The sequence below is a fragment of the Antennarius striatus genome, chromosome 15, assembly GCF_040054535.1.
Source record: "Antennarius striatus isolate MH-2024 chromosome 15, ASM4005453v1, whole genome shotgun sequence".
NCBI classification, from domain to species: domain Eukaryota; kingdom Metazoa; phylum Chordata; class Actinopteri; order Lophiiformes; family Antennariidae; genus Antennarius; species Antennarius striatus.
Window position 1 is genome coordinate 11,758,814 of NC_090790.1, and position 23,019 is coordinate 11,781,832.

General features: G+C 41.4%; 3 protein-coding genes across 3 annotated transcripts; 1 reads left to right on the forward strand and 2 right to left on the reverse strand.

The window, feature by feature from the left end:
- Positions 1–546: 546 nt before the first annotated feature.
- brf2 (BRF2 RNA polymerase III transcription initiation factor subunit) lies at positions 547–7,380 on the reverse strand. Its single transcript, XM_068334673.1, has 4 exons — positions 7,036–7,380; positions 3,194–3,253; positions 2,739–3,060; positions 547–1,633 (listed from the first exon to the last, which is right to left on the reverse strand). Exons 1-4 carry the CDS (start codon positions 7,181–7,183, stop codon positions 847–849), a joined length of 1,317 nt encoding a protein of 438 aa, XP_068190774.1. The 5' UTR covers positions 7,184–7,380; the 3' UTR covers positions 547–846.
- A 296-nt stretch (positions 7,381–7,676) lies between these two features.
- Positions 7,677–18,772, reverse strand: rab11fip1b (RAB11 family interacting protein 1 (class I) b). Its single transcript, XM_068334774.1, has 6 exons — positions 18,277–18,772; positions 12,855–13,279; positions 11,006–12,782; positions 9,090–9,932; positions 8,525–8,639; positions 7,677–8,401 (listed from the first exon to the last, which is right to left on the reverse strand). Exons 1-6 carry the CDS (start codon positions 18,627–18,629, stop codon positions 8,204–8,206), a joined length of 3,711 nt encoding a protein of 1,236 aa, XP_068190875.1. The 5' UTR covers positions 18,630–18,772; the 3' UTR covers positions 7,677–8,203.
- A 297-nt stretch (positions 18,773–19,069) lies between these two features.
- Positions 19,070–21,590, forward strand: LOC137608412 (golgin subfamily A member 6-like protein 7). The gene is made up of 4 exons (XM_068334775.1): positions 19,070–19,210; positions 19,448–20,221; positions 20,536–21,186; positions 21,393–21,590. The coding sequence occupies exons 2-4, from the start codon at positions 20,039–20,041 to the stop codon at positions 21,402–21,404; spliced, it is 846 nt and encodes a 281-aa protein (XP_068190876.1). The 5' UTR covers positions 19,070–19,210; positions 19,448–20,038; the 3' UTR covers positions 21,405–21,590.
- The last annotated feature ends 1,429 nt before the right edge of the window (positions 21,591–23,019 follow it).

The window sequence follows — 23,019 nt, forward strand, 5'->3', positions numbered from 1 at the left end:
TTATAATGACCTCTGCTTATTATTATTCATGTGGTGAAATAGGCTTGTTTAGTAGGGCTTCAGTTCAATTAAATGTCAGTTCCAAAAAATACGACAGTGCAGCAAGGTCCTGCATTCATTTATCATTTGTGTTCTACACCTACACTGACATTAAATCACGATCCATTATTAGTCCGTTCCACAGACTAATGGCCCATTAGTATATATAGTGGTCCTCTCTAACCCTATCAACTCCTAGAATGTGGAAACCATTGGGTCCTGTGTCATCTGTTCACAAACTGCTGATAAGGTGCTCAACCACACTGATGAAAATCGGCTCGTGACGTAACGAAAGGAATGCTTTGCATGACCCCGCCCTGTCTGCGCAAAAACACTCCCCCCTCCGTGGATAGGGTGGCGTTCATTCAAAAGGTGAGGTTTAGTGTGTTCAGCGGTAAGGTAGCAGTGTGTCACAACTTTTAGAAAGCTGACACTGACCCTGAATCAGTTTGGGGCAAAGCATTTCAAATACAGTGAAGTGAACTTCTGACAGATGTTTGAAAGTGATTTAAAAAAAGCATAATGTGGTACTTTTAAATTTTATTTTAGCATCATGCTGGCATTCTAGGTCAATTTATTGTCAATTTATTGAATTATTAAATGACTCAGGCCCACTCAATCCTTGTCATGATAGAAAACAGGTGTTACAGATCAAATTAAATAACGTGCTACTGGGTAAATCATTGTAGCGTCACTCAAAATGAACGTCATCTGGTGGCGTCCTCATTAGAATTCGCCAAAAACAGAAATTACATCTGAGCTTAGAACACTGTTTATGCTACGTTAACGTGTGTGTCGTTGTGACCTCTAAGACTTCTCGCTCTGAGACAAGGATAATATCTTCTGAGTCAGAGCAAAATCTCGAGCTTCTCGAGGAGTCCGTATGTACGAGTCAATTTCGCTGTCAGAGATTTCCTCATCACCGGTCACGTCCTTGAGCTCAGCCTGCGGTACTCTCCTCCTCTTAGGATTTGTCACACAGGGGGGGGCAAACAACTCTCTCTTTCCCCAGTTTGGTTCTTGTTTCTCTTCACTCTGTGTCTCAGGTGCTGTGCCAGGATCATCATTTCCAGCTCCCGGTGTCCGGGCTGGTTCAGAACTTGCTTTGCTCTGCACTACAACATCAGGGGTCTGAGAGGGAATGGTCTCCTCGGTAGAAGAGCCCTGACATTCGGCCAGTAGAGCGTCCTCATGAGTCCGCAAAGCGCTACGTAGCAGGGCGTACCTGTACTTCAGAATATCCTCCACCTGCTGAATAACACTGTCCAGAGTCACCGTATTCCTGACCCAGGGAATCTCATTACCCAGTTTACACAGCACCTCCTTCATCTCTTTGATCCTCTGCACAGCAGGCCTCTGCTTCTTTACTCCGGCAATCTGGCAGAATTTGTCCAGCGACAGTTTCATACGATACTTGGTGGGCTTTAAGGACTGCCAGGCCAAATAGATGGCCGCCATCATGATAGGGATCGGCTTCCGACCGGTCACGATCCAAGCGTCTGCTGCCAGTTCCACCAAGGCTACGGCACGTTTGGTCAGGTCTTCGGAGTCTTCAGCCAGGTCCTCAGGAACATCCTGCGAGCTAATTTTGTATCTGCAATAAAGAAGCATGAATATTGACAAAGAAGACAAATATTTATTTTTGACAACAGGCTTATCATTGAATTCTACTTAACTATGATTTTGATCACTGATGGACTTTCTAGTCTACCTGGCAGCTTTCTAAATAGAATCAGTTCAAAGTAAAGCTGTCAATTATTTTTTTAAGAACAACAGTAACATTAAATTCAGAATTTTCACTCGAGCAATTATAAATAAAAACTTAATAATCACATTCTGTTTGATGCACTCAGCTGAGGCCAGAATTCAGTCATGAGAACTAAATCTCAAACGACTTCATGTAAATGATGTAAACGACAACCAGAACCAAGGTTCTCATGGCAAATTGTGAGTTACGTTATTGCAAAACACACAACCATATAGCAGACACATAACTCTACCTGGATTGGAAAAGCAGCTAAAGGCTGCTACACTTAATCAGTTCTGTTGCTATGCTGGTAGCTCAAACTACTGGTGGTAAATACAAACATTACTCCAAAGGTTAGGAGTCATTTTCAAATGTCAAGAAATTATGAGGTATTACTTAACTTGGTGAAAAGCAATGTCGTCACTGCAGTTACACCTCTGATAATTACCTGTCACAGAATTATGTTCTGACGTCCTCTGAAACCACCTCCTGTTGTTCTGGTTTTATTGAACTGATTTGGGCGCAGGTATGTGCTCTCTCTAACAGTAGCCCTGTCATACTTTAAACACTAATCACGCCTTTATGAAGCTTCAAACAGGTATTTCGAGCCATTGATATCATGCCAACAGACAGTAAAAGTTGTGGAATTGCAATTTCCAAAGTAGCAGGTCTAGACTACTCTATTCATCTTAGAGATCTAACAAATCTTCCCATGAGCAAGTGCTTGGTAATGGCGCTGAGGAAGACAAATGTCTTTGAACAGACAGAAACCTCAGAGCAGACCGCAGCTCCAGTGAGAGGCCTTTTACCCTGACCAAGATGCTGAAGCTTGGATTGGTTAAATCTAGCTGTCACTTATTTTTTACTATCATACAACAAAGAGCTATCATACAAGGACTCTATGGCATGTTCCCTTCAAATAAAAACATCTAGAGCACCGATCTTCTCTTACTCCTGACAGTGGGCCTCCATGACATCCGTGATGTTGACAATTGGAGCCTCGATATTGAGAATCTTGACCATCTCATGATAAACTACTCCTACCAACGTTGGGTCGGCATTCAGCAGAGAGCTGATGGTTCCCATGGCGATGGGCCAGTTGAGCAGTCTGCAGCTTACAAGCACACAGCAGCCTCCCAGAACCTCTTTCTTCTGGAGGCTCACTTTGAGGAAACTTTCATGCCGATAGGCCTGTTTGAAGTAAGTCTTTGAGAGTTCTTGAATCTCTCTGTTCACCCTGAGGGTCTGGCATATGGCACTCACACGCTGCACGCCTGTAAAAGACATAACCAAGACATATGAGCTCTTGTTCTGGAGAATCATGGGGGGGTAACTAAATTTACCAAATTGCTCTGATGTCATAACATCTCTGAAAACAAAAAACTCTGCCTGGAAAGAAGATCTCACCTTTTATCAGGTTTACTCCTGGTTTTTTGGCCTCGGCTGTGGATCTGTTGTAACTGACAACTTTAAGAAGCACAGAGTGGTTAGCAAAGCAAATGTCTTTTTTTTTACCATTGTAAATATCTTTTGCAAAATTTCATGCATGGGTGTAGGAATCATGTAAGACACCACTTACATTTACACAGCATATATCTGACTGTTGCTCATTAAAAAAAAAAATTGAAAATCAATGCTGCAAGATATTCCATTATATTTTTTAATCCTATCCTATAAACTCCAAAACACAGAGCTATGAATAAGAATGCTTTGTGACACTGGATTGACCAGTTATTTATTAATTATAGACATAAGTAGCACTACATTCATGAGCTTCTATGAATATTTTCATTTATGTATTACAATTACTACACCTTCATTTTCATTTTTCAAAAAAAAAGGAATGAAACAAAAAGAATAGTCACACAATGATGCGCACACAAAAGATATTTAAAATACACAACAGATTTTCCTGACCAAATTCCTCTCCGTCCTTTACAATAAGCTGTACGTCTTAGATGTATGAAAGAAATTGTGATAAATTAATAAAAGATGTTTGATCAACATTGAATGAGTTTGTTATCAACTTTGAATGAAACACCTTTTTGACCAGTTGCCACAATGCCTTTATTTATCTAAAGCAGTTTCAGGCCCATGTGGACCACTGTATGGAGTGTGGTTGGAGATTTACTAGTTAACCTCCTGGACACTACTCAGGTGCATATGTATAGGCCATTAATGGTGTGTGTGTGTGCGTGTGTGCGTGTGTGTGTGTGTGTGTGTGTGTGTGTGTGTGTGTGTGTGTGTGTGTGTGTGTGAAGAAAAAAGCATTTCCCCATACAGGATTACTAAGTATGATGCTTCATCTTCAATATGGAACATATTGTATAATGATTACATTAATGAGGTGCATGTTTGTTAATTTCCTGGATAAATGTGTTTGGAATACACATTATTCCTGCTTGTCAGCGTCTCTGCCACCACCACAAATAATAATATTTATATAACATTATTTATCGTTTTTTTATTTGTCGTTTTAAAACATTTGTTTTTAAGAACTGTAGTAGAGTGATATTGATGTGGGATTGCAGGGGCTGTCCTTTGGGGGTGGCAGCACAGGTTGGGGAGTAGTGAGGGTGGAGCTTCAATCTTTACTGCATACACCTACACACACACTTCCTTAACACCTGGAGGACATATATATATATACAGGTCAAAGGTTAAAGCTCCACCGTCACTACCCCCCAACCTGTGCTGCCACCCCCAAAGGACAGCCCCTGCAATCCCACATCAATATCACTCTACTACATTCCTCCCCCCCTTAAGCTACTAATCACCGTACCCCACAAAAAGTGTTATGTATCCTTCTAAGCATCCCCAACTGATACTGGAATAACAATTACTGGGCACCTAAAGATTTTGTTATCACTTAACATTTTAAACAACAACAATAATAAACCATTGCATTTAACACTGGTAATCTTTCAAATAACTTGGTTTGCACACGGCCCTTTGTGACCTGCGCAAAGGAGCTATCACAGGTGGTGACGGCCCTGAAGGGTTGGGAGGTGGATTGTCTAACACTACAGGAGTTGCTTTTTTCTGAGCAGGACTCAGGACACTCTGGGTGTGTGTCTCCTGAACACTGTTATTTCCTGTCTGAGTGGAAGTCTCTGATGCAACCCTTACCGCTGCAGGTGAAACAGACAGTTCCAGTGGCTCTGTGACTTCCGCCTCCACACAGTCCCCTATTACAGCACGTGACAAGACCTGGTCCACATGTTTCCGCACAATGTTACCATCTCCCAACATGATCTTGTACGAGACAGGACCTGTAATTTTTGTGATGACTCCAGGAATCCACTTAGGACCATGACTAAAGTTTCTTGTCACCACAGCATCTCCTTCCTGGAATCCTCTCTCTTTTTTCAGGTTGTCATGCTGTTCCTTTTGACTGTTCTGTTTTCGCTCCACCTTTCCTCTGCGCTCAGGATGAATCAAATCCAAGGTGGACCTCAACTTCCTCCCTTGAAGCAATTCTGCAGGTGAGAGCCCTGTGGTGGATTGTGGTGTGATGCGATAATTAAACAGAACTCTTGACACCTTAGTAGCAATGCTGCCCCCACCAGCCTTCTTCATCATTGACTTGAATGTCTGGACCGCGCGCTCAGCACAGCCATTTGATGATGCATGATATGGGGCGGATGTGATGTGCTCAATTCCATTTCTTTTCAGAAAGTCTTTAAACTCTGCACTCACAAAACAAGTACCATTGTCAGATACAATTGTTTCTGGTATTCCCTGACAACTGAAACTTTTTCTCAGGCATTCAATTGTGACATCTGAGGTGGCGTTTGTTACAGGAAAAACATCCATCCATTTTGAATGCGCGTCTATCAGGATCAAAAACATATGTCCCATTGAAGGCCCTGCATAATCAACATGTAATCTTTGCCACGGTTTGCTTGGCCACTCCCATGGGTGAAGTGGTGCTGGCGCAGGCAGGTTACGGTGTTCTTGGCATGTGACACAGTACTTGACAATATTCTCGATGTCTGCGTCCAACTTTGGCCACCAGAAGTAACTTCGTGCCAAAGCTTTCATCCGAGTAATGCCAGTGTGTCCATGATGTAATTGCTCTAACATGGCCTCCCGCCCTTGTGGTGGCATCACAACAAGTGATCCCCACAGTACACACTTATCTTGTACACTCAACTCTGTTTTCCGCACAGCATAAGGTTGAAAAACTGCATCTAAGTCGTGTGTCGGCCAGCCATGTTGGATAAACTGTGCAACTCTGGACAATACAGGGTCTCTGGTTGTCCACCTGCTCACTTCCCTTGTTGACACAAGAGTTGCAGTCTCCATCATGAGTACTCTTTCCTCCTGCTCTGCATTGTCTGAAGGTTGTGACAAAGGAAGGCGACTCATGGCACTAGCATTACCATGCTGTTTTCCCGGTTTATAGATAATCTCGTACTCATATCGCTGAATGCGAGGAGATGCCATGTTTGGCACAGCTTTCATCTCACTAAAAAGTGATAACAAAGGTTTGTGATCAGTGCAAATGACAAATTTCCTACCATACAGGTATTTATGGAACCGCTGAATGCCAAACATCACCGCTAAACCTTCTTTGTCCAATTGAGAATAGTTTGATTCAGCTGATGTCAGCGTCCTTGACATAAAGCTGATTGGTCGCTCTTGTCCATCCGGCAGTCGATGTGACAACACCACCCCCACTCCAAAGGGAGAGGCGTCACATGACAAGATCAAGTCTTTTTGACTGTCATAATGCACTAAGACTTCTGAGGATTGCATGAGGCGCTTGGATTCCTCAAATGCTCTCTCTTGCTCTGCTCCCCATCTCCATTTTGTTTCTTTTCTCAACAGTTCATGCAGTTCATTGTTTTTAAGAACTGTAGTAGAGTGATATTGATGTGGGATTGCAGGGGCTGTCCTTTGGGGGTGGCAGCACAGGTTGGGGAGTAGTGATGGTGGAGCTTTAACCTTTGACCTGTATATATATATATATATATATGTCCTCCAGGTGTTAAGGAAGTGTGTGTGTAGGTGTATGCAGTAAAGATTGAAGCTAAAAACGTACCTCCCGACTCTGTCCCCTTTTTCTTATAATATCCCAAAGATACTACAGAACAGCATGGACCTTCCACTGTGATTACATCATACAGCCCCATAGTGAGGGTGATAAATGACGTGTGCATGGCATGAAGACCTCCAGTGTGGCAAGAGAGAACGTTTACGTACACACGGCCCACAAACCACAACGACACCGACCCTGTTCTTACCTGATCCTCCGACTGGGTCAGGGGCCAGCACCCCCTCCGAGACCACAGCACCGCAGTCCACGCACACCCACTGGGCCTGACAGTAGAGGTCATCGTCTATAACGTTTGAGGACCCGCAGCACCGACAGCTCAATCCGGAACGAGACATCTTCAAAACTAAGTTCCGCCGCGCGGAACAAGAAACAACAAAACAAAAAGCAAAAAAAAAAAGCAACAACTAACGATGTTAAAAATATATCTGCAGCTTTTGCACAAATTTAAAGCTTCACAGACAACGACAGTGGCTATGAACAATATGGGAACTTTTAAGAGCTGCTGAACGCCGAATGAAGGTTCATGCAGCCAACCCTGTTATGTGGGCGAGTGAAATGTGCTCTAGTAGAAACAACGCACAGATGTCAATAGTTCCGCTGAATTCTGTCATTGACTAGAGTCTAGTTAATGACGACGGCGACGTTAGAAATGATCGAAGATTGTTTTGTTGATAGGAAATAAAAGACTTCCTATTGTTTATAAATTTGGTGTGCATTAGGAACTGTGTAAAATTACAACTCGTGCAGAATACTGGACACCCAAATACGCATAAGTGAAAAAAGCCTTGAAAGAACACTGAGAAAATAACATGCACTTTTATAGGAATATCAGACTTTATTATGCATATTTATATAAAATAATGAACTGCAGTGTAGCAATTCAGTGTGCATCATGTTAATAGTATAAGCTAAGTAAAGTGCATTTTTTGGGTTCGTATAATGTAAAATTTGACAATCAATTTAAGTGAAAGAATCTACATAACTGGTCATTCACTGACATACAACAAGGCTCTTCTTTATTGAAATCTTGGTGACAGTCAACAGTCTATACAAAACCATTATTTTATATAAACAACAATTAGGAAATTTCAGAATTCAAAGTGATTTCTAGACAGGCTTGCTACACACAAAGATAATTACAGCAAATTCACATAATGCACATTACACATGTACTGTATGTATTGTACAGGGGTGTAGAAATATTAATAATCATTTACAATAAGGTCCTCATATTACTAATAATGCTTACTGGGATTTCAAAAGGCACCAAAGTTTAAATCTACAGAGTATACCTTAATATTTATCATTGTTAATGTTCCAGTTATAGTGAATTTGAACTCTAAATGCATATAAATTTACTTTAGAGAGTTCATGGACATGAGAATACTCGGTTTCTCTTCTATGATACGAAGAATGAGGTTGTCAATATACAGCTCCAGCTCCAATATCTTTTTGTCTTTCTCCAAGAGCTTGTTGTTCTGTTTAAGCACAAGAGAGATGAGTTCCTTCTGCGTCAGTTGGGAGTATGGACCTTTTATCTCTTTGTCATTTACCTGAAAGAGTACATAAAACATGACCAATGAGGTTTGCATATGAATCTGAAGAATTCCTTTTAATTTATTTTGATACCATAATGAAAATGTACAAACTTAAAGTGCTCATTAAAAAAACTATACCTTTGTTAGCTCCTGAACTTCATATAAAAATCCTGTGGATTCGTTTTTCATTTCCTCTTGAGTGACCGAGACTGGCTGCTGTTCCAGGGGGTTAAGGGGCTTTACAGGTTGAAGCCTGCCATTATAATTTTTTTTTAAAAAGAAAGAAGATCACTTTAGGCATTAGTTGAATGAGAGAGCAATGATACAGACAGATTTGTGAGCATGAATCAACTCAAAAGATGTCTGAGATATGCATTCACAGCAACATTAATAGAGGCAACACAACAAACGTATTATTATAAACGAAGGAAAAATGAGGATGATTCAGATTCTACACTGGTACTGTGCAGTGTGATTAATCTATTTTTGAAATCCATTATGGAATGATAGTTACTGTCGCTGATTGCTTATATCTATTTAATGTCGTAAACCATCTTTAAAATTAAGTTCTGTGTTGAATATACTTCTTTGTAATTGTAAAGCACTTTGAATTTGTAGGAATTGTGCTGTACAAATGAACTTGCCTTGCCTTATGTAGAGAAACATGAAGGAGTGATGCTGCTGAAGAACTGAACTGTCTCACCTGCGTAAAGGTTTAGGAGGCTTCTCCATCTCTGCACTCTGCACCGTCGCAGCCTGGAACTCTCGTTCTAGAGTCTGCTGGACGTCCTGCTGGTGACACGGTGGGGTTACACCGCTATCGCTTACGGCTGCACCTGTCCCATCTCCCGATGGGCCTCCATCGGCGTTTTGATCGACTGCAGAGTTCAATGTGGAAGATGTGTTTACAGGAAGCGGAGGAGCCCGGGTCTTCTTTGAGGATGTGATTTTTGCTTGAGAGACAGCATCATTAACAGCAGGTGTTGACACAGCTGGAGGCCATCGCACTGAGCCGGCGTTACTTGTATAATCTTGAGCTGTGAACTCATTTTCATCTTCATCATCTTCAAATGGATTTAATCCGTGAACAACATGCTCCAGTTTTTCTTCTGAGCTATATTCACCAGGAATTTTACCATCAGGGGATGGGACTGTTTTTGGTCCAGAAGCTGGCCCCTCCTCCACTGACAGAGGTATAGACGGCGCAGTACGTTTACCATGTTTAGCTGCATTTCTTGTTCCTTTGGAAGCATTGCTTTGCATCATGCTCTGGGTGTTATTTGCAGGTGTTGGAGATTTACTAAGAGGAGTGATTATTTGCATGGATTGCTGAGGGAGAATGCTGTCAGCTCTGAGGTCTTTGCCTGTGTACTGGTTGTTGCTTCGTGGGTCATGTAATGTAGAAGCATCGTGCTCCCTCTGACTCTGGACTTGACTTCTCCCGGGAGGCTGAGGAGCTGGTCGCTTCTCCCGTTGAGTACTCAGAAGATCGCTTTCATCGGTGGAAGCAGTCCTCCTTCCAAGAAATGAAACAGCAGATTGACTCCTGGAAATGAAATAATACTGCATGACATTCAAGCACATTAAAGCGTTTAATTGGAGGGGCTTTGTGAGCAAGAAGAAACACATAGAAGAAATAGATTCAGAAAGAAGTACTTTGGCTGGCTTTAATAAACATGGTATGGAGGATAAATCAGTTAATTTCATTCGTCTCCATTTTTTATTCTTCCTATATTGAAAAAATGCAAGTGGGGCATAAATATGGATTTAGAGTAGATGAAATACTGTGAAACTCCAAATGTGTTCATCTGCCTTATGTTTGTGATCCTTCATGTCAACAATGCTGCAGTAGGAATTAAAAAAAACAACCCATGACAATCTTTCTAATCATGACGATGTCAGTGTGAGGTTGTGTTTGAAAGGGAAATGCAGTGAAGCTGCTGCTGAGTGACGACGGAATTAAACAGAAGATAAACTGAATTCAGATAATGAGGCTTTCATGTGAATATCTATTATCTCATTCAAATGTTGTTTTACTGCCTGTCCTGTCCTGTCCTACTACTGATAGGGCGGTTTGACTACCCACCATCTAACTTAATAATTCACCACGCAAAAACTTTTAACCTTTATGGGGCTTTTTTCCCCACTCATTACTGCTATGTCAATGTTCCTAGTGAGATTTCAATAAGTTAAAATCAGCTTCAGTAAAAGCTCATTACTGAGTCTCTTTTTCCAGTACTTGAAGTCTTAAACTTTTTGTAAAATGAGTAGATTGAATTTGAGTAGATGCTTGTAATTTTATATCTCTTTATATGTGGTATATTTTAACTATCAAGGTTGTATTTTTTGTGTCTCGTGACTTCATTCCTCTTTATTGTCCCAGTGATCAATCTACTCTAACATACAGTGGTCTCACCGTTCCAGCAAGTTAATCTGGAAAACAGTTAAATATTTGAAAAGGATTATAATGTTAAAGTAAAAAGAAACAAATGTAGTGAGCCTTCTTAATCAGGAGACTGAGATTTCATGGGTTCTTTTCTACCACATAACCCACAAACCATGCCCCCCACCCCCATGTAACATGTTCATGTGTCACTTATCTGTTTGTTCTGGACCAACCTTTGTGGAGCCGCTGACTCTTTAGCAGTTCTGATGTCAGGCCCAGCAGGCGAGTCCAGATCCTCTTCGAAAGGATTGTTTGAGTAGTCTTCACTGAATGGATTTGTAGAGGCCATCTCTGCGTCAGATCTCATCCCTGAAACTCTGTCTTTCATTTTACTTTCCTTCCCCATCTGTTCTTCTACATTTCGTGTTTGTTTCCTGTTTTCCAGCTTTTTGGCCTCCTCCTTTTCTGTCCTCCTCCTCTCTTCCTCCACCCTTTCCCGATTTTCCTTTTCTTCCTCCTTCCTAATTCTCTCTGCTTCCTCTTTTTTAACTTTATCTTCTTCAATCTTTATCCTCTCTTCTTGTTGCCTCCGCTCTTCCTGAATTCTTTCCTCTTCCTCCCTCCTAATCCTCTCCATCTCCTTGAAATGTTCTTCTTCAATCTTTCTCCTCTCTTCCTCCTGTTGCCTCCTCTCTTCTTCAATTCTCTCCTCTTCTACCCTCCTAATCCTCTCCTCCTCTTCTTTGACTTTTTCTTCTTCAATCTTTCTCCTTTCTTCCTCTTGTCTTATTCGCTCTTCCTGAATTTTCTCTTCTTCCTCCCTCCTAATCCTCTCCTCCTCTTCTTTGACTCTTTCTTCTTCAATCCTTCTCTCTTCCTCCTGTCGCCTCCTCTCCTCCTGAATTCTCTTCTCTTCCTCCTTCCTAATTCTCTCCATCACCTTGAATTGCTCTTCAATCTTTCTCTTCTCTTCCTCTTGTCGCCTCCACTCTTCCTGAATTCTCTCCTCTTCCTCCCTCCTAACCCTCTCCATCTCCTTGACTCTTTCTTCTTCAATCCTTCTCTCTTCCTCCTGTCGCCTCCTCTCCTCCTGAATTCTCTTCTCTTCCTCCTTCCTAATTCTCTCCATCTCCTTGAATTGTTGTTCTTCAATCTTTCTCTTCTCTTCCTCTTGTTGCCTCCTCTCTTCCTGAATTCTCTCCATCTCCTTAACTCTTTCTTCTTCAATCCTTCTCTCTTCCTCCTGTCGCCTCCTCTCCTCTTCCTCCCTCCTAATCCTCTCTGCCTCCTTGACTTGCTCTTCAATCTTTCTCCTCTGTTCCTCTTGTCTCCGTCTCTCTTCCTGAATCCTCTCTTCTTCCTCCCTCCTAATCCTCTCTGCCTCCTTTCTTACTTTCTCTTCCTTATTCCTTCTTTCCTCTTCCTCCAGTCTCCTCCTTTCCTCTAATAATTTATGTTCTTCCTCTAGTCTCATCCTCTCTTCCTCAGCCCTTTTCTCCTCCATCCTAACCATTTCCTCTTTTTGCCTCCTTTCTTCTTCTTCAAGCATCTGCCTTTCTTGCCTTTTCTTTTCCGCAGCCATCTTCTCAGCCTCCTCCTGTCTCCTAACCCTCGCTTCCTCCTCTTCTTTTCTCCTCATCTCATCCATCTTCATCTTTTCCTCTTCCTCCCATCTCAGTTTACCCTCCTCCACTTTAATATTTTCTCCATCCGCTGTATCTTCCTCTTCTTCCGTCCAGGGTGAATACTGTCTCGACGCCCTCAGTGAATCAGCAGATGGAGTAGAGCTATCTGGGACATCCTCTAAGGAGCCATGGCCTGAACTGGTCAGACTGACGTTTGACCCGATGCGAGCGGTCCGAGGCCGCCGCTCCTCAGAGTATACATGACTTCCATTAATGCAAACGTTACTCTGGTCTGCTGCACCGTGTCTCTGTTGTTCAGCGGTGGAACCTTTGCTCTCTGAGCTGCCTGAACGTTTGTGTATCATGAACTTGAACTTCTTTTTACCTAGAAGGACATGGGAAAGTTAACATGCATGTAATGCCAACAGAAACTAAAATGAAGTAACTTATTTCGGACCTTCAGAGGAATCTACATTTAAACCAGAGGACTGGCTGCCGCTCAGTGAGGAGTTCTTCGCAGGCAGAACAGACATGGATTGTGAGATGTTCCTCTGCAGGTTAGACTTGGTTGAAAATAGCTTCAACTTGTGTTTCTTCTTCTTCTCATTCTTCTGTGAAGCCTCCTCCCCATTCTCGTTTCCCTCCTCTTCACTGTCCGTTAGAACCTGAGTGAATGACGGCACCACAGCAGACACATTATCTGATTCCTTTTTCTTGCCGCGAACTTTGTCCTTGAATTTGCCCAGGCGGGATCTGGATTTGCCGGTGGCAGAAAGGTCCATCATGCTGGCCGTCATGTTGTTTCTCATGAACTGGATGTCAACAAGCACCTCTCCTCTGTCTTTGTCTGCTTTGCCAGACTTGTTCAGCAACTTGAACCATCTGTTGACGAGATAAAACATATTACTAAAATATTTCCAAAGCCTATTTTCCAGGGCTTTGAACGGCTTCATGGAAGGAAAACAAAACTTTATAGTCTTTAATGTTCTGGAACAGAATCATTCAAAATAATAGCAACCCATTATTTTTTTTCAAGAGTGAAAAAAAAAAAATCTGACTTCATGTTTCCCTTCCCGTCATTCATTCAATGCGTGATGACAGCAGAGAGAAGTTGAGGCATATCACCAACAGTCAAGGAAAAGGCAATCTCCCAGCCTCGATTATATTCATAACAGGTAAACAATGCAGTCTGTCAATCCTAAATGTTTAATTTAGACATCAACTCATTGGCTGTGCCATTTTCAGAGTTTATGGGACTCTGCACTGAAACTTTGAAGCTTTGAAACTTTGAAGCGTTGTTGCATCATAAGCTGTCACAGCTTCTCCGTCTCCCTCTGATTCTCCATCCTCTGTTCCATAACTGGATCAGTGCTGCTGTCCGCTTTACTGTAGGGACATTACTACAGCACCTAAATTAATTGCCTTAACTGCCAAATTAAAAAAGTCCTAAAGCCACCCACCTATTTATATTTAAATAGGTAGGTGGAACATTAGTAACCAGTTCGGGAACAATTTTTTTTTAATTCCAACCGGTTCAGGAACGTTAATTCTTGGGTGGAACGCAACTATATATTATATATATAAATATATATAATACTGTTTACACTCGGAACGAACTGACTGGTTCAAAGTCCTGGTATTTTCACATAAATGATGAGTTGTTTAGACAAGAACATCACAATGTGTTTTTTCATTCTCGGACATTCAATAACTGATGCTTGATCTGAACCAAATCCTGAATAGAATATTCTGCTCTGTAGCAGCTAAACTCTGTTTACCAGCTGAAATGTTATTTTAAGCAAATATTTGGCATTTAATTCCTTTGTATTTCATTTCTGGGCAGTGCTTTTTTTCTGCTTACTTTATTTCCATTCCTTTATACAAGGTTAGACAAAAAGTAATGTAAAGTATATTGCAGGCCTACTCAGTAACAAGCACAATAAAATACTGTCTACTTTAAAGGTCTATTGCTCCACCAAGTTTGTACAATAACTAGGCGTCAGCTGGAAAGAGTGAAGTTGTTCCCTTTACAGGTTAACATGTCACAGGATGAATAGTTTCTAAAGAATCTTCGTCACCATGAACGACAAGTGGAAACTGTGATCCAGCAAACTGTAAAATGACTCAGTGGCTGTTTGAATGTTTTTGGAAAGTCTATAAAAAGTTCTAACCAACCACCAAACTGTCTGAAGGAATATAAATATAATAATAATGACTAGGAAATAGGCAGTCACAGGCTGCAACGTCCCGTGACACCTCTGAATTCAGAATTTAATAAAAGACCCATGATCCAACTAGTGCATAGACTAGTGCATATGTTAATGTCATCATTTCTGGTTTAAGGTGGACAATAAAACACCAAGGTGAAAGGCCAGGAAACCAACATTAACACCGGTTATAATCTCAAACTAGCAAAATTAAGACGTGATAAAATATTAAAAGCAGATGATTAAGACATTCACTGACATTTGTTCCGTCAACTTTGCAGCATTTCTGCAAGTAAAGTCATGGTCCAACACTGACATGAGGGTCTCAGAATAATTTAACAGAACAACGAAAAAGGAGCAGTCAGCATAAAAACTGCCTATCAAGCATAAATCTGAGGTCAGCTCACGACTGAACAAACAACTCAAACTAACATCCAAATTCCTGAGGAAATGAGGAAACGAAGAGGGGGGCATTTTAGTGTGTGTGTGTGTGTGTGTGTGTGTGTGTGTGTGTGTGTGTGTGTGTGTGTGTGTGTGTGTACAGGAGATATTTCCGTGCACTAAATGCATCATAAAACTGTTCTTGAACAGATTTGCCTAAAAGATTTGAAGGGCAAAGTTGAAATCTATGACAGTTTGTGATTGTGGATTAATTGTGTTGTTTTCCACTGAATTCACAAAAAAAAAAAAAAAAAATCTTGATACCTTCCTCAACTTAATACAGTGCCTTCCTCTCTGTGGTTATGAGTAATGTTCTGACGAGGGTCAGCCTCATCCTCCTTCTACAGGAATGTTTCAGGTATGTGGCGAAAACAGAAAGGAGGGAGAGGCCTTTATCTGTAATTTGACGGGGGGAGGAGGGGTTGAAAAGGCCTCCTCTGCCTCTCATGGATACGATTTGTAACTTTCAGGCCTTGACATACTCCAAGTGGGAGACTTCTCTTCATTTGCCTGATAAATGTCTTTCACCAAAACACAAACAGATGGACTATGCATTCATTTATCAAGCAAGTAATTTTAAGGGTTCAGCAAACGTGCCAGCCCTACCCATCTGAAATCGTTTTATCCTTAAAGCTCCACATAGCTGAAGGGAAGAGCAGATTATGAACTATTATCACTTTAAACTACTTTAAGTTATATTTCTCCAACCTTCCATTCATTAGTAAGATGCTGAAGAATGCTAAATGACACTTCCGTGGTGCTGACATGCACCAATACAAAGATGCTACAAATGAACGAGTAAAAGGAGAAATGACGAGAGTTCAGTTTAAATATAAAGGGAAGTTGCAAAAGTGAGCAGGAAGAACCTTTCACTTAACTGTGTTTGCTGCACAGACAGAATGTAGAAGAGAATAGTGCATGATTCAATGTTGTCAATTTATCCTGCTTCCTGTATGCACACATCAGTCCCTGTGAAGCCGGAGTTACTGATAAGACAATATCCTCAGTGGGTCAAACCTCTCTTATCAGAGAATTCAGCTGTGTGAGCAGTACAAGAGCAGAGTGTATAAAACAACTCAACCGATGACAAAGTCCAGGGTTCAGTCTAGCAGTGCATATTTGTGGATCAGAGAGTAAAGGAACCAGAATGAAATTAACAGAAAACAAGAGTATGACTCTGAACTGACTGTGTCTCAGCAACATATTGATGGTATTCTTGTAAATGCATGAGTGAATTGGTCATAGTCGGCTCCTGTAAAGCCCTTTGAGGTCAGCAGTAGAGCTCTGTTTACTGATCAACCACTGAATTTTACAATAGTCAGTATTCAAATGACAACATTCTTACATTTGTGTTTGAACCTCAGTAATTCCAGGAGCTGTTCGACTGGCAGCTTGTTGAACGTGCTCGTAATTCGGGGTCACTACACTCACAGTGGTCTGGCTCAGAAAAACTGACCTTGCTAGACTGTTGCTGAACACACACACACACACACCAACACACACACCAACACACACACACACACGCGGTATTGATAACAGTCAGGAATGTGGTCAAAAGCCAAAGCAGGGTTTGAGCTTGAGAAGCCCAGTGAATTCATTAGTAACTACAGAAACACCAAATGACAGAGATGTGATAACTGACCAGACAATGTAAAGTTAACCACACATTTACTATAGGTAACGATTAGCTTAGCATGCGGACAGGGAATCTGATAAACCAGTAAAACCAGAGGAGCAAGCAGAGCACCGTGAAGAATAATTTGTGACCAAATGTGTTTTAATCACAGTCAGTGCAGATAACTGCATGTTCTGCAATGTAAAAGGTTTATCGTAATATGAGCACACAGCTAAGTTATATTGTTTTATGATATGAAAACATGGACAGCAATGACTCACAACAAAGGTGAGCACTGATAAGGAAGTGTGTTTGCATGTTTGTGTGTTTGTATGCATTCATGCAGGTTGGTATGCAGACTGCTTTTGTACCATGCTGGTGTCACGGTAGTGGAGTTAAATACTGCCCTAAGGTTTGGCACGACAAAAAATGTTCCCTTCTTACTGAAGAGCAGACATGGTTGGTGGGTCTTGCATTTCCACATCCAAGGTTTTTTTTCCCCCTGACAAGCAGAACAGCAGATTTTCAGCTTAATGGTGCAAGTATAATCACGATTAATGAGCACATAGCGCACCAGCAAAACCTGAGCAACCCGATCACTGCTATTATTAACACCGACGCTGGAGAGGTTTGTTTTCCTCAGTAAAAAAATTACTTCACTGAGATTTCATGATGTTTTATCTTACTGCAGAGAATAGTAGCATTCTATCTGTGGAATTTCCCTCTGGTTGACATTCTCAGTACAGCAGAAAGGGTGAATCCTTTGACTCATGCCTTTCACCTGAGTAAGAAATGCCGATTGGCATCCCTGAAGGCCGCTGCCGTGGGAACAAATCCTTTAAGCTGCAGAGTGCGAGTAGGCAGCGTTCATAAGTCAGGTCCACAGAAGCAGGTCTGTGTTGTGTGTGCGTGTGTGTGTGTGTGTGTGTGTGTGTGTGTGTGTGTAATAAAATGTACAATATTTAGTTGAAAAGACACAAGTTTGTTTTTTTTCTACAGAGCTGCTGACTGAAACAAAACCCTCCAGGACAGGTTCCCTGGTGCACCAGATGGGAATTATGATTCCACTACATAAATGCAAAATGTTACATGAATATCTGCACAGAAATTCTGTATATTACATGCATTATAGTTTTTTGGTGCAGCAGGCATGTGTATCTAATCACAAATAGAAATAGTTATTAGAATCAGTTTACCTTAAACTTGTCAACAGTGCCAAACAATGAGAATGGTTTGAAAACTGAAGACATTTCTGATTGATATCTTTTCAACAACGATCTCGGCCAGATACCAGCTCAGTGAAGCCTCCTTAGTCATTCTGTAAAGGATTAAAGGCCTGCCTTCATATTGATCAGCTGAACAGCAACGTTATCGACTCAACTGTTCGGTCAAGCAACAGATAAAAATTCCTGGTTCCAGTGTCTTCACTCTAGTGACTTGATTTGATAAATATATGTTGGATTATGGATCAAAAAGTCCAACTAAAAAAAGAAAGAAAGGCTTTTATAGACAAGTTTGATTGATCGTATTAATTAATTATTGGAGAAAATACAAATCAAGTTTATTCCCCATCCCTCGACGCACCTCTGACCCCTGCTTTGGCTTTGCGCACTTACTCGGTCTTGTTGCGGGTTTTGTCCTGACTGAGCTGCGGCAGCTTGATGGCAGCTTGTCCCAGCAGTTTATCCGGACCGACCAGCGCCCGGTGCAGGACGTGGACGTGGAGCGTGGTGCGCTCCGAGTCGCCTCCCCCGCCGTTGTGCAGCTGAGGCAGGTCAAAAGTGGCCTCTTCTCTCCACATCGGAGCCACGCTCTTCTCCTCCACCGAGGTCTGAAACTTGTCCTTCCCCACGGCCATGACCGCGTACGCATCGTTGGTGCCGCTTTTCCCTTTGGCCCTGAGGCCTCTGGCTTGGAGCACCGTTACCTGAACGCTGGTGGGACACCACTGTTGATCCGTGAGGGACATGCTGGAACAACGCGTGTGGGTGGATTAGGATTAGCACCGTGGAGAGATTACATCCAAACGCGACGCGCAGCGGTTACGCACCATGGATCCACCAGAATGGGACACAAGTGAGAAGTTTCTCCGGAGGCGTCTTTGAACTTGAGGAAACAGCTGATTGGGCGTGGTTACACCGACAGCGTGTCACAAGGACACGCCCACAAATTATAGTACTTTTTTAAAGAATTGCACCCCCACCCCACCCCACCCCCGAAGATTACCGTTCACGCAGCGATTAGGTCACACCTCATCAGTGTTGGAGTTTAAAATTATTTCGCAGTTTTAATCGCTTTTCTGGCTTTGTGTTCATGCAAATTGTAATCTGTAATAATCTCTTATAATTTATAGTCCTCCCAAACGTTGCCTATCCTTCTGATCTAGATCTGCCAACTCGAGAAAGGAACCCGACAGGTTAGAGACAGCTGATACGGAGTGTATTCAGTTTCAGTTGTAGCAACACTATGGATCTTTATCAGGCTGCAAAGCCGGTGCAAGGATTTCATTCCACTTACTGATCAGGTGAACTGATTAGGAAAAACATTCAGGTAATACGAGAAGTCGTGATGGTGGAAAATATGTGTGTTTTAGACGGATATTCAGCTGTTTAATAATGTTTATACTCTAAATTTCTTTTTTTTTGTGGTTGAATACTCACTCCTGCTGTTTGAGAAATGCATTGAAATGGAAACTGTGTCCATATTGATCTCAAATAACGATTATCCAAGCAGTCTTGACAGAAACACGCTGGGCCTGATAATGTTTGATTTCACTTTCTCCTTTAGTCGCTGCCGGAAAAGAAGAAATGTGGAGGTTCTGGCGCTGCAAAGTGTCTGTCTGTGATGTAACCTGTCTGGTTCCAGACACCAACACGCAGGAGAAACCACCGTTTGCTCTCTCAGTGAAGGGAATAAAGTGCAATTGCAAATGTACTACCAGTAGGGGGCAGTGGTGCGCTCATTTCTACATGGAGTGTGTCATTAAATCTAATGGAGTGTGTGCAGGCGGTGTGACAATTTGTTTGGTATCAAACACACACACACACACACACACACACACACACACACACACACACACACACACACACACACACACACACACACACACACACACACACACACACACACACACACATTCCAGAAAGATCAAAGGTCACACAGTACGAGTCGTCAAAATCCTCAAATCTCCTCATGTTTGAGGAACAACTGTGGGAAAATAATGGATGATGAGGAATTATTTAACTGATGTCTGAAACCATGAAGACTTTCTCTACATGTAGAATTCTGAATGACATTTCTATCTGAGAGAGGGCGTAGTGAATCGCTCCATGCCGGTTTCACAGTGACCAGTTATCAGTCGGTTCAGTTATCGTTGCCATGGTAATGCCTATGTTCTTTATAACATTACAAAGAACTTTTAGACATAAAAGCAGACCGTTTCAGACTGCCTTCATTGTTGAGATAGAAACCTTTGCTTCACACATGTGTGATTCGAGTACAACTAATTTTTTCCTGAGTCCACCACAACGACCACGTCACAAAACGGACAAAGAAACAAAGGTCAGTTCTCGCTTTTCTTTTTTTAGTTTGGATCAATTTCTATATCTGATTTACTGTTGAACACCGACAATAGTTTACAGTTGTCTCTTGCTTTGATCAGCTTTTTTCAAAAGTTTCACTGAAATAATTGACATATTAGTTTGACAGTGGTAGAGCATTAACAAAACTTCAAATTCATATAACTCCAATATTTATTTGATGGTTTATCAATGGATTATACTCAGTCCTATCTGTAATGTGGAATATTTCCATTCAGTAATGTGTTTCTGAAATGAGGTGGATATTTTCCAACTCATGTTAAAACTGTCTTTCAGAATCAGAATCCTGGAGTTGTGGAGCCACAACCTTTCACAACTTCCCCAAACTCCTCGGCCTCCGTGGAGAGCGACAGACCTGAGCTGTTGGAGGAGACCAACATCCTCTGGGAGAAGCTCTCTGCCAGCGAGAAGGAGAACAGGATGCTGACGGAGCGGCTCGGGTGTGCAGAGGAGAAGGTCGCTCAGATGGAGAAGGAGATCCAGACTCTTCAATGCGGTCTCTCTGAGAAGGAGCAGGCCTTAAAGCAGCAAAGCTCCTTCTTGTTTAATTATTCAGAATCATTGTCCAGCTTGACAGACAAAATAAATGAGCAGGCAGAGGAGAACAAAAGGCTGGAGTTTGAGCTCCTCAAGGAGAAGAACAACTTTTTCTGGGAAAAAAACAAACTTCAGAAGGAGATTTCCCAGATGGAAGAGAGATACAAACTGGAGCTCTCTGAGAAGGACGAGGCCCTGCAGAGAAACAACTCTTTCTGCGATAATTATTCAGAATCGTTGGCCGGCCTGATGGAAAAAATAGCTGAGCAGAATGAGGAGAACGAAAGGCTGGAGAAGGAGCTCCTCAACGAGAAGATCGAGTTTGGATTTGAGAAAGCGAGATGGACCAAAGAGATGAAAGAACTGAAAGCTGAGAACATCCAGCAGCAGGTGACTGCATGTTACCTTTCCAAAGAACTTATTTCATAACTGTTCACATGTCAGAAGCAAAAGAAGCTTCTGGGAGCTACTGCTAATAAAATTGCATACAGCTCCTATGTGATCAGATCAAAAGTGAGCTGAATGCTCCTGTAGCCTCTCCTTCTGTGCTATTAAAGAATGCAGAAATTTCATCTGTACGTAATTTTTCTTCTCAGGTGAAGAAGTGAAGGTGAAGACCAAAAAGAAAAGCATCTTGTGCCTTTTCTTCGGAAGAAGATGACTCCTGATCTCCGTGGAAACGGCACTCCTTTTGAATTGGAATCCTGACTCGGAGGATAACCTCTCCAAATCTTGTCTTCTTCCCAATGCAGTCCCCCACCCTATGCGTCCTGTACTGTGAAAACTTTGAAATAAATAATACTGTATCTAAAGAGTTGATTCCCTGATTTATGTATTTAACAGTCCTTCCTCCTCATAATCACCAACACAATGTTTAATGCAAAGGAAACACTGGATGTGAACATGGTTTTACATTGGTAGTTCAATGTTTTATTTGGTGGTGGGAACAAAGGTCAATGTAAAAAAAAATTATCCAAGGTAGGAGTGTTGATAAATCTTTAGTTTTAATTTGGCAGACCTTCTATTTAGTAAACTATGATAAACACACACACACACACACACACACACACACACACACACACACACACACACACACACACACACACACACACACACACACACACAAATACACACACAGACATTCACTCACACTCACATGGACGGACAGGAGCAAAGCTCTTATTTACACTAAATCTAGTAGATTTATGGATTCAACGTGTGCATTTGAAAGAATTATGTAACTGTTTGTTTGTTTGTTTGTTTGTTTGTTTCTTTGTTTGTTTGTTTCTTTATTTGTTTGCTTGCTTGCTTGTTTGTATCAGGAACATGATCAGTGAACCTGAAGATCAAAAATCAGCTACTTCCTTTGAAATGTAGTGAAGAACAATCAAGTCACAGAGCCAGTTCTTACTCAAGTACATTACAAAGACCCCCTTTTTATATACATAAATTGGTAGATTCTATTTAATGTGTTACTTTCCACCCTTGGTTGTCCCGTTGGAGTCCCGATCTTCATGCAGCTCCAGTCAAGAGCAGCGCTGGCAGAGAGCGTGCAATGCTGCTTTCTGACCACCAGGGGTCAGTCTTTGACTTCTGATCTCAGACCAGCTTTGCGTAAATGACGTAGCGCAGCTGGATGCTTAACATTCAAGAAAACAAAAAAGAAAAAAATAGACATAGTTCAATTTATAGCATCAATCAATTTAGTATCAAGTATCAATTTACCTGAAATGAAAAAAAACCTTGCTTAAAATGTAAACATTTTTGACCAACTTGTTGCACCATTTGTTACTGAAATAAAATTAAATAAAATCAATAAATAATAACAAAAAAATCTAATTTAGTTTATCAACATTAACTGACTATCTATCTATCTATCTATCTATCTATCTATCTATCTATCTATCTATCTATCTATCTATCTATCTATCTATCTATCTATCTATCTATCTATCTATCTATCTATCTATCTATCTATCTATCTATCTATCTATCTATCTATCTATCTATCTATCTATCTATCTATCTATCTATCTATCTATCTATCTAGTAGCAGCCATCACCGGCCAAGACAAAGAAATTAAAAGGGTGTTGTGTCATCATTTGCCAAACAGAATAGATTTAGACAGGTCAACGCCTAAAAACAACAACAACAACAACAAAACAAAATTGAAATAAACTGAAAAAAGCAATAAAAAAGAAAACATCACACCTTTAGCCCCG